Source organism: Beta vulgaris, chromosome 4, assembly GCF_026745355.1.
Source record: "Beta vulgaris subsp. vulgaris cultivar EL10 chromosome 4, EL10.2, whole genome shotgun sequence".
In the NCBI taxonomy this organism is placed as follows: Eukaryota; Viridiplantae; Streptophyta; class Magnoliopsida; order Caryophyllales; family Amaranthaceae; genus Beta; species Beta vulgaris.
In genome coordinates, this window is record NC_079205.1 from 2,275,862 (window position 1) to 2,287,992 (window position 12,131).

The window sequence follows — 12,131 nt, forward strand, 5'->3', positions numbered from 1 at the left end:
TCGAAACAAAAACTCGATTTTACTCGACATAAGAGTCAAAATTTGAATATTAGACATGCGAAGTATAATTATTTTTAGTTGGAAATTTGATTGGTTTAGTTTCTGTTACTTAAGTCTCTCACCATTCTTCTTGTTTTATTTTTTTTTACTTTTCAAAGTTAAATTCTATGAACAAAATAGAAATTTTATTGAATTTATTTATAATTTCTAATATTATAATTTTTTAGTTGATTTTTGTATTAAGTACAATACTTCATAAATTGTAAAGAAATTAGACACTTTGATTTCAAGTCAATTTTTTCATAGGTTGTAGTTTGTAAGTGAATTTTTAAGTTTTTGTAAAGTTTCCTCATTTTAGTGATTTGCATAACATAAATTATGCAATTTTATGATTTTAGTTGACTTGTGAGTGATTGTTATAATTATATTTTTGATATTTTTGTTTGAAGCCCCCTTTGATTTGTAAGTGAATTTGTAATTTAGAATGGGAAGGGGGTAACATAGTCTCTTCATTCGGGGATACCATAGCTCCCCCCTTCCATTATATAATAGAGATATGTTATACTTTAATTCTTGAATGATATTTTACATAAACCTTTTTACCTTGATAATTAATCGCTATTATATATAATAGAAAAAAATAAATCCAAATATATGTAAAAGTTTCATTATATATAGAAACACTATAAAAATTGAAAGTAAATAATTTTTTTCCTTGTCTAACTTCTAAATTCTGATTTCACTACAAATACACCTCTATTTTTTTTTTATCATGACCCACCATTAATTGTGAATGGTTCTTGAGAATAGTGATTTGTAAGTAAATTTTTTTAAATGTTTTTGTATGTATTGACGTTCTAGGTTATTAGCTAGTTTTAGTTTGTATGTCAATTTTAAGTTTTAATAAAGTTTTCAGTTGGTCTTGTAAGAGACCGTCTACTTTTAATTTAAAAGTAGGCGCGGCCCAAGCCCAATATTAAGAAGAGAATAGATCATATTTCTTAATATAGTGACTACTTTAATCTATTTAGTGACCATTTTAATCTATTTAGTGACCAGTTTAATCTATTAATTAATAACATTCTTTAATTCATTTAGTGACTGATTTAATCCATTTAGTGACTAGCTTAATCCATTTTGTAAGACTGACGGACTATTTTTAAAAATTGTTTGTTCTGATTCGAAATTTAGAAGGGAAATAAAAGAAGGAGAAGAGAATGGACGACTAGGATGGTGCAAGATACCTAAAAATAGTGTTAGGTTAGAGAGAAATTGAATGAGCTTCTTAGGAGAACGTAAGTTTGCATTGTCTAATTTTATATTAAAATTAGACCGTCTATTATAATAATTTGTGTAAAGTTTTCTGATTATTTGCGTGATTTGCATGATTTTTATAACGTGATTTTCTCAATTGTATGGGTGATTTGTAAAGTTTCTTCTTTTAAGTGATTTGTGAGTGAGTGTTGTAAATTTATTTTCGGTAGTTTTCTTTGAGTGTCGATTTTGATTTTGACATTCCTTTTGTAATTTAGAAAGGGAAAGGGGGCAAAATAGGCGTTTCAAAAGAGGACGCCATTGCTCCCCCCTTCCCTTATATAATAGAGATAAGTTGAATCGGGTCCAATCATGTTTAATAAGTTTTAATAAGTTCAGTTCAGGTTCAATAAGTTCAGTTCAGATAAGTTCAGGGCCAATAAGTTGAAGAGAAAGCATCCTTGATGGTCAATGTGCCAAAAATAATCCTTTAAAAAAATGTGGCAAAAGTCGGAATTTGGCATAGAGTACTATCTTTCTTTTTTTAAAAAAAATTCAAAAATAGTTCGGCCTTGTTTTTTTTTTTTGTAAAAGGCAATTTTTGGCAATAAGTGATTTTATAAGATGCTTTTTGAGTAAATGAAGAACTGTTTTTGTTTCAAATTTAGTTTCTTAACAATTATTTAAATCTGAATTAAGGTTGAAATTCAAAAGGCTATCTAAAATTAAAATTGCTAAACTGAACATATCAAGTTATTTGGAAATTTTAATTTTTAAAATGGTTGAAATATATAGAGATTAAAATAAGTATTTTGTAATATGATAATGGTGAACAAAAGAAACTATACATAATAAGTTAGCTATAATTATTACAAAAAGCCAACTAAATAAAATTGATATTGAAAATTTCAAGAATAATATTTTTAGCTACTAACATTTGATAAGCCACTAAAATTTATCTTATCAAGTACTTTTTGAAAAACTCCCAATAAAAGGTCCCATATGAGTACATGACTTATATACATTGTTAGTTGTTGAAAATTTCAAGAATAATATTTTTACTTTTGTTAATTGACATAATTTATGTACACATTGAACAATTTTAGTAGAATAACAGAGGTAATACATGACATATATACATTGTCACGCACGCTTACGTGTAACATAGAGACCAACATAAACCATCCCCAAAGACTAAATGGGCTTTCAAAGTTGGGTTGACATAACGGACCAAAAACATAAAAGAGAAAAAACTTAAAGCCATCAAATCCACGAAAGACGAAAAAAAAGAAAGGGGTAAAAAAAATCGAAGAAATTAAGAGGAAAAAAACACAACAAAAAAAGAAGCTTGGTTTTCTCTCTCCAATGGAAATTGACAGTGCTGATATGACGATGGTGAAGAGGAGGAAGACGGAGGTAAAGAGGAGAGAGAATGAAGAAGATGAGATGAAAAGAATTGCAGAAATTGTGCTAGTTTTGTCAGCCATGGGAAAGATGAGAGCTGGAAGAGATCCAACTGTTGCGGAGAAGACGATGATGGCGGAAGCAAGGGCAAAAGTTGTGGCGTTATGTGAAGAATTGGCTCCGAAAGATATACTTCCGACGGAATCATTTGATGTTGTGATTGAAGATTTAGGGCTTAATCGTTTGAAGGATCGTGTAGGGTTTCGACCTATTAAGAATTCGATTTCGGAGAAGATTGCTCTCGCTAAACGTCAGGTGAAGTTTTTTTTTGTTGTTTTTTGTTTGTTTGAATTCAAATTTTTCGGTTTTTAGAGATTTAGTTGAGTTTGACGTTGAATTTGTGTGTTAATTGTTGTTTTTTAGGCTTAATTTGAGTTTAAAGGTTTATACTTACATTGTTGATTAATTCAAGTGATTATGATTCTTTGTTTTAGATAATTGAATATACGGTTGCGAAATTACACTCAACTCATGGTTGTTACGTTTATTTATCTGGCCATTAGTGTTTTTATTGTCAATTGTTTGAATTTAATTGCTGTTTTTTATGCTTAATTTGAGCTTGAAGGTTTATACTTACATTGTTGTTGATTAATTCAAGTGATTATGATTCTTTATTTTAGAAAATTGAATATGCGGTTGCGAAATTACACTCAACTCATGGATGTTTACGTTTATTTATCTGGTCATTAGTGTTTTTATTGTCATTTTTTTGAATTTAGTTGCTGCTTTTCATGATTAATTTGGGCTTGGAGGTTTATACTTACGTTGTTGTTGATTAATTCAAGTGATTATGATTCTTTGTTTTAGAAAATCAAACTTGCGATTGCGAAATTACACTCAACTCATTGTTGTTACGTTTATTTGTTTGGCTATAAGTGTTCTTATTTTCATTTGTTTGAATTTAATTGCTGTTTTTTATGCTTAATTTGAGCTTGGAGGTTTATAGTATGTTGTTGATCAATGCAAGTGATTATGATTATTTGTTTTAGAAAATTGAATTTGCAATTGCAAAATTACACTCAACTCATGGTTGTTATGTTTATTTATTTGGCCATTAGTGTTTTTATTGTCATTTGTTTGAAATTAGTTATTTTCGATTTGTTCTTAGTTGGTAGATTTTTAGTTGAGTTTGACATTGAATTGTGTATGTTAATTGCTGTTTGTATGCTTAATATGAGCTTGGAGGTTTCTACTTATGTTGTTGATCAATGCAAGTGATTATGATTCTTTGGTTTAGAAAATCGAATTTGCAATTGCAAAATTACACTCAACTCATGGTTTTAACCTCCATGTATTTGGCCATTAGTGTTTTTATGGTAATTTGTTTGAATTCAGTTTCATTCGTTGTGTTCTTAGTTGCTAGAGTTTTAGTTGGGTTAGCAATTGAAGTTGTGTTTGTTGATTGCTGTTTTGTGCTTGATTTGAGCTGGTAGGTTTCTAGTGGACATTGTTGATCAATGCAAATGATTATTATTTTTTAAGAATAGATTGAATTTAGAATGCATTTCGTTGCGAAGTTACACACAACTCATGGTTGTCACTGGTATGGCTGTACTTATTGGGCCACCAGTGGATACTCATTAAGAGATGATGTGTGGGAATTATTGATTATTTTAAAGGCATCCATGCATGTTTGGAGTAGTTGGTTGATCTAAGTTACATTCAGATTACTATGTTTCGTTTGGATTAAGGGCTGCTGAGCATTTGGCTTTGAGAGCTAGTTCTTGTTAGTCTAGAGAGGTCTTTACTTGTTTGTTTGGTTGGCTTGGTCTTTGGACTCCTCATTGAAGTATATATAAATTCAAATTGCAAGAATTTTAGGATCAAACTCATCAATTTTGATGTGAACTACCTTCTATTTCTTTGATGATACGTATTGTAGATGGAAGAATCCAAGGTGTTTGCTGTGCAGCCTGCTTCATATCCATCTCAGAAAGTGCAAACTGCTGGTGAGAACCGTGGGACACCTCCCACTGTCCGCGTGTCATCTGATAAAGTGGGTCATGTGCCTGTAAGTGTAGGAACGTTTCAACCTCCAACTCCTGTTGCTAATGTTTCTTCAGCAACTTCTACACCTATTCGGTTTCAAACTCCTGGCACTGAAGTCCGCGCACCAGTTGTTTCTCCTGTTGCACTTACTAATACAGGAAGGGATTCTACCTCCGTGGTACCTCCTAGACTTGATAGAGCACATATAAGACCTGATGGAAGACTGAATGGGCAATCCTTGCCACATGTTCCAGGTTTGTATATCTTGTATGCAAATTATCAAGATGCATTTAGCCATAGTTAGCATGTTTCCTGTTTCGTTCATTTTGTTGAGGACATGATGAGCTGGTCATACTGATGTTTTTGAATATATTTTAAATTATTCCTTTTCTGGAAATTGCATATATGAATCTTAATGCATAGTTATTGGAATGTATAATGTAATTAACAATTAATTTTGCCTGAAGCATCAGTCACATGTTCTCATTATATATTAAGTGCTCATATAGTTTATGAATACATATGACGTGATCATATTCGATGTGTTTGTCGGAACATGGTGGTTCCTCACAACAGTGCAAGGGTGCGCATGAGCATGCAGAATTGTGCATGAACGTGCTGAGAGCTATCTCACTCCAAGTGCTCTGTTTTACTTCTCTTGCTCAATCATTCTCTGCCGAGGCTCTTCCTTGTACTTTGGCTGATCTGATCAGAGCCCAAGAATGTTTCAAAAGCTTATGGTACAGGTACAATACAAGAATATAATCAAAGTGCTGAGACGCGAAACAATAACTAGAGCAGAAGTGCACAGGAAAGTTGAGTGATAATTGTCAACCAAATAGAAATCCATAAGAATTGGGAAATAGGGTGGGCTTAGGGTTTGAACTTGATAAAGTTGAGTTCACAAGAAGAAATCATATAGAGGTGGAGTGCCCATTTTAGCTTAAGTTCCATTTTTCTGGGTGAGTGATGTTATAGTTATATGTTGTGAATATATCTCTAACCTTCATAATTCGTCTGTTTTGCTATTAGTCATAGTATTGATTATACAAATAAGGCCAACTTTTCAAGATATGAAGCTGCTCTTTGTTCGGTACTCGATGAACGTGAGCTATACATTAAGGCATTGCATGCTTCATGACTCGTGGGTGTTGCAATAGTTTTGGGCTTATAATTTTCAGGATATACCAGAGTTCCGAACCACTTCAGAGTTTGTATTCCAATTTTTTTTTGAGGGGAAACAGAGTTTGTATTCCATATTTTATAGTTCAGAAGAGCTTATGATGAATCAAAAGGACATCTAAATCTTGAAAATTAGTGTGAAAGTAAAGGAAATGTGCATTTTCCTCTTCCTATTGCAGTAATGAGGTGTACATCTTTTTGAGTACCAACTGCCATTTAAGTTGAAACCTTGTGAGTGGCTTGTGGTTGCTTTGCTGTTATGTGCATGTACGATGAACTACTGTTTGAAAGTGTTTTGATTCTGGACATGAGGGAGAACACCATCGTAGTGTAAATTAAATAATGCGGTGTTTAAAGCTTGCATTACAGACATCTTCTTAGTTCTACTTTCTCTGGGCTCTCATTAGTCTTCTCATTGTTCAAATAGCATGGTTGTAAATTATTTGAATCTCATCAATTTCATTTTGGTACCTTACTCGTTGAAGAGCTACAAAAATTTTCCTTCTGTTTTTCAGTTAGCTCTGCAGCAAATCAACATACTGTGAGGACTACTCCTGTACACCTACGACCTCAAGCTCCAATTCAGGCTAATGTCAGAACAAATAATATGTTATCAGATCAACTTCCAATGAAAACTGACAGTAATGTTAGTTTAACTGCTCCACAAATGAAATCACAATCAGCAGTTGCTCAAATGCCAGGGCTTGTTGCCAGTCAAACCGCTCCTGGAGCTCTGCCTAATATGCATCATCCTGTTCAGGGTATGCCATTTGTCCACACTCCAGCTGTCAATCACCATCTTGAGGTATCTAGGTTAGTGCAGAAGCTGTTAACCCCAAAGCTTCCTCCGCGTTCTGCGTGGACTCCTCCTTCAAGGGATTATATGAATAGAGCACTACCATGTCAGTTCTGCAAGCTCATTATTAGTGAGGTGGAAAATATGGTTATTTGTGATGCTTGTGAGAAGGCTTTTCATTTAGGATGTCTTCAGTCACACAATGCAAAAAGCATTCCGAGAGGTGAGTGGCATTGTCCTAGGTGTGTGACAATGAGCCACGGGAAACCATTTCCTCCAAAGTATGGTCGTGTTACAAGAAATATGAATATTCCAAAAGTCCTTTCCATTACAACTGGAGTTCAGATGCCTTCAGACAGAAAGGGGGGAATCATGGATGAGAAGGTGAATCAGTCAAATGCAACAATAGATAGAATCCAAGATTATAAAACACACTTTCAGGTGAATCAGCCAAATGCAACAACAAATGGAAGCCAAGATTCCAGAACACATTCTCAGGCTGTTAAAGTTGCTGAACCATCGTCTGAGTCATTCCCTCGACATGGAAGTGATATATATAGAAATGACATATCCATAGGTGTGAAGGAAGATGGACCTAAGTTGGAACAAATCCCAAACAATGCAACAGAAACTGCAGTCTCTTTATCAACACCAACTGAACCTTGTGATAAACCTGTTCAGCAAGTAAAATGTGAAAATCTTCCTTCTGAAGATAGGTTGATATCTGAGACAGCGCCAAGAACTGCAGTTCTATCTCAAGCAAATGACAAACTTGGTGACTTGTCGGCATCAAGCAATCAAACCGATGTTGACCAGAAGGCGGTAGATGGTGCTATAATTCCAGTGCATCAACACAGTGATAGCAATGGAGTGATGGAATCTAATCAATGTCACAATGATGAAAATGATGAAAAAAATTCTGTGCAGGAAAATATAGTTGAGAGTGAGAGAGTCCATGACCAGGCCGGGGAGCTTGCTGAGGCTTCACATAGTGACTTGTATAATGTTGATTGGATTGGTGATTTAGATAGAGTTGTGGACAAAAAGAATTTTTTCCGGTCTTGTCGCATCAATGGAATGGTATACGAAGTGCAGGATTATGCCCTTCTCCGATTGAAAAGTGGCAAATTAATACCTTCAAAGCTCCAGGTAACTGTCCTTCCAGATAATATATTAATCTTTTCCTAAATTCTTGTAGAATGTCACATATCTTATGAATAACTGTTTATATGTGAATAGACAAATTTTGTACACGTCTATAACTATCTCTATGTTTCAGCGATGTGTATTCTTGATCTGCCTTATGATATCATGTTTTTCTTCTATGCTTCAGGCCATGTGGGAGGATAGTGAAACTAATTTGAAATGGCTTATTGTCCACAAGTGTTATTTTCCTGATGACTTGCCAGAGGAGGTTGGACGACCAGGTGCTCCTCAAAGCAACGAGGTGCTTTTTCACACATTTAAGCTATAAACTTTTGTTGTCATCATGTTTCTTTCTTTACTGTTTATTGGATGATGGTTAGACTTAGGGTGCCAACAAGCCTAACTTGCTTACGAGCTACTCAAGCTTGGTGTGAGTGAGCTCGACTGAATTTTGAACCCAACTTGATACTTTAGTCGAGGCAAGCCTAACTTGCCTGGTAACTTGCTTCCAAACTACTCAAGCTTGGCTCAGTCGAAGCTCAGCTCGAGTGTGCTGGTCTTGAGACTTAAACGAGTTGAGGCAAGAAGACAAGAGACCAACTTGTAAGGCTCATGAGGAAGCTTGACTTTATAAACCAAAGAGGCAAATATAATAATTAATAATGGTTTATGATTAGAAATTTAAACTATTGTACTTGTTAATCTCTGTAAAAATGAGCAAAAATCAATTTTATTAATATCAAACGCATAACTTGTAACTTCTTAATATGAGCTTGCTACTCAGGCTCAACATACTTAAGCTTGTCTCAAGTTCAAATTGAGTAACGAGCTGAGCCGAAATTATCAGCTTAGGGAGCTTGAGCTCAGCTCGAGCTCAAGTTTGAGTTGGTGTAAGTCGAGATATGTTCGAGCCCAACCTGGCACATTAACATTCTTAGTTATAGAATAGATGTGGATACAAATATTATACAACAAATATATGATGCTAGCCATTGTATGTTAAGTGAAGTACTGGATTGTGACTGGGGATTAGTCCTGTTGATTTCTGTAGGTCTATGAGTCTACTCATGATAGCAACGTGTTGGCGGGTTTTGTTCAAGGCCGGTGTGAAGTCCTTCCATTCAGGAAATTTGGGGAAGAATCTGAGGGAAGCGATCAAGGCTCTCTAGAGAAAGAGACAAGACAGCCAATTTTTATAAGAAAGTATGTGTCTCTTCTTTATTAGCTACTATATTCAATCTTAGACAGAATACTGGACGTGTGTTCTGTCTGTTTGACGTTAGTCTTGCATAACTTGTTATATCTATGTATCTTAACAAAATGATGAATCTTTGTCTGATTTTGTACATTTTACTTTCATGATGCTTGGGGGCTTAGGATGAGGGACAAGGAGATAGGGGGAGAGGTTGATAGAGATCACACGGGATGCCTTGTTTTTGTTAGATGTGATTTAATGGCCCCAAGATTGGTTGTAACCGATTTTGTTTGACCCATCTTTTGGATGATGCTGTCAGATGCATGTAATATGCTGCTACCCTTTCTGGTTCAAGACATCTAACTTTCCCTAATATTTATGAGCATAATGATTTGTCTTTTCTTCACCTGAGAAATTTGCGAATGAGAGTTTATAATCAGGCAAAAAGAGTAGGTGCGAAGAATTAACATAACCTTATGAAACCAGGTTTTTACCTAGTGTGTTGGTATGGAGCTACATGGATTACACTTATCAAATTTATCATGATAGTTTTATGCATCATACATATTACCCATGGCAGACTGGGAAAAAAATTGATGGGAAGAAATAGGAGTTATGCAGAAGGAAGAGAAAGGTATAAAGAATACTGAGAACAAGTAAAAAAAAGTAGATAAAAGCATCAATTAAGCCTCTCTAGTTCCCACCGAGCTTGAGAAAGCCCAAAAAACTAGTTTAACTGTTATTTTTTTTCCCGTTTATGATGATTTGTTTATTTGAGATTTTGGAGTGCTAAGCTATATATGTAATTACGTGACTACGCTTTGCAGTTGGTTTTATGATGAAACAAGACGGGCTTTCTGCCCCAATGCTAGCTGATCTGGGATGTGGATAATTGTTGTAATTGATGATGCTTTCCATACCTTTTTGTGGCCTACAGCTCATATGCCTTCAGGTTTATAGGTATGTTTTTTGGAGGTTCCTTTTTGGCTGTGGATGTATATGATTGATGTAGTTAGAGATGCTATTTTCTATGTTGCACGAAAATTGGAAATGGAAACACGAATGTAGGGAAATGTAAATTTTAAGTGTTGGCAATGCAAAAAAGGATGTTGCGAAAATAAAAGAACTTAAATAAATTGTTTTTCTATTTTTTATCACTACGTTTGTTCTTATAAAGAACACGTTTATTAATTACTGAAAAGAAGGCATTATAAGTCCAGGAGGCCAATAACTAATTGACATAAAACACTGAATCACTGCAATTCACAAAAACAAGCCCAATGCATTTATTTCCCAATGCGCAATGGGAAAATCTGGCCAAAACAGTCATCTAGCTGCTCTTTACACTTACCTTGCTGGCATGCCACTGAAGCTCTTTTAAGGTAGTACGAGTGTACGACTTTTAATCTATAACCAGAGATGTAGTGGCACTGCTTTCCAGTGGGAGATGTGACCCGACAGGTAAAGTCTGGAGTGGTAGAGATGGCTTAAGGGTTTTGCACAGGAAGAGAGGGAGAGAGAGGAAAGAATGTCTAAAGCTTTTATAAGTTAGGGCCTATAATCTTTCTAATGTTATATTTCTGGGAGGGGAGAAACAATTTTGTGTCTGAAACCGCTATTGTCTTTGTGTTCCATTAGTTTTGTTCCCCTTGGTTTTGCTTTGTGTCAAAATAATATCCCCTATGCACTAAGTTGTAATTTTTACTTTGCAATGTTGTTAGAGACGTTACAGAACCAACAAATTATTGTTTGTTTATAATCATGAAATAGCATCATAAGTTTGGGAAAAAAAAACCATTCAACAACTTTGAATTCTGAATTGATGGATATTGTTAAATCATTAAGGGGAGATACATTGATTATAGCAGATAATGTGTAATATGCAACTAGCAGCATTGAATCTATTATAATCAAATCGTATATACTCACACCAAAGATAACTGAATCGACATTAGGCATCTTCGAAAGTTGGTGTTTTTCACATGTTAAGGGCTTAATCATATGTTTCTGGCTGGACATTTCACGGAGTCTGGAGAAATGCAAAGTTGTTTATCATCCAGACCAGGTGCAGAGGGGTAGGACTGCAGAGGTGGCATGGGCTGGGCCGAGCCTGCTTGAGGCCCGGCCTGTCCTGTTGTCTGCTATGTGGGATGCCACGGTCAAGAAATTTTGTGTTAAATGAAGATAATTTTTGGGGAGGTAGTCAGATGATGACCCAGTTGGACTTGGCCCGTCACTGGGCCTCAGCTCAGGTTTAAGTGGACCAGGTCCCATCAAAGTAGGGGAAACGGGTAAGGAAATCCTCACTCCAAAGTGTCTTTAGTAGGGTTTGTTTTCCACGACCTCAATGAAATGTTATGAAATCAAAATTTTAGGTTAGGATGCATGAGATGTACTATAGAAACGTGCAAACAAGGTTGTTATCGCGCTTTCTATTGTTCTCGTTTCTCTTACATGTATGTATGTTGTTATGTTAGGCTTTCTCATGATAGTTGTCTCCTTCTTCAGGTATTATATAGCCGATGGCGTTAAGCAAATGAAGTTCGGAGCCTCTAGATAGTCCTTCACCTCCCCCTCTCTTGTACAAATGCAGCATTAGTGAGTTAGTATCCCTTGTAAAAACATTTCTTATGTAGTTGTTTAGATAGAATTTGTACAGGGTTTACCCTTCATTTTTGGGTGCCCAAACATATATAATGCTTAATAATATCTTAGCCTTTTTTTAAAATAATATTTGCTGATTTAATTATGGAATTTCCACATTTAGATGTCTCTGACTATTAAAGTCCTCTTTTATATTTAACAAAGATCGATTATATTGAAAATATAAATTGTCATCTTTCATACTAATTTATTTATTGTTGTAATTGCTGATCTCAAGTTACCGGTCAACGTAGTACCAAAAAGAAATAGAGGTAATATATACTGCAAATTTTATCATCCATTCGGGTGTACCTAAGGCTTTTTTTTTTTTGTTTATTTCTCATTGGAAATAATTCAAATAAGCAAAATGTACTAAAAAAGGAGAGTTTTAAATGAGCATTCAATTTTAATTCTACCATGCTCATGATATACTCGAGTGTGATTAATGATGAATGAAACTGT

At 34.8% G+C, this 12,131-nt stretch overlaps 1 protein-coding gene across 1 annotated transcript; it reads left to right on the forward strand.

Moving 5' to 3' along the window:
- The first annotated feature begins 2,474 nt into the window (after window positions 1-2,474).
- Window positions 2,475-11,757, forward strand: LOC104891755 (hypothetical protein). The gene is made up of 7 exons (XM_010677507.4): window positions 2,475-2,973; window positions 4,601-4,961; window positions 6,405-7,834; window positions 8,019-8,132; window positions 8,883-9,034; window positions 9,854-9,986; window positions 11,535-11,757. The coding sequence occupies exons 1-6, from the start codon at window positions 2,620-2,622 to the stop codon at window positions 9,900-9,902; spliced, it is 2,460 nt and encodes an 819-aa protein (XP_010675809.1). The 5' UTR covers window positions 2,475-2,619; the 3' UTR covers window positions 9,903-9,986; window positions 11,535-11,757.
- Window positions 11,758-12,131: the final 374 nt, after the last annotated feature.

What these genes read in the sequence shown, in the direction of transcription:
- LOC104891755 (XM_010677507.4), top strand. Translation starts at nt 2,620, where the DNA reads ATGGAAATTGACAGTGCTGATATGACGATGGTGAAGAGGAGGAAGACG. An exon ending in TTGCTCTCGCTAAACGTCAG is followed by an intron (nt 2,974 to 4,600) that starts GTGAAGTTTTTT and finishes TACGTATTGTAG; the next exon opens with ATGGAAGAATCCAAGGTGTT. An exon ending in GTGCTCCTCAAAGCAACGAG is followed by an intron (nt 8,133 to 8,882) that starts GTGCTTTTTCAC and finishes TGATTTCTGTAG; the next exon opens with GTCTATGAGTCTACTCATGA.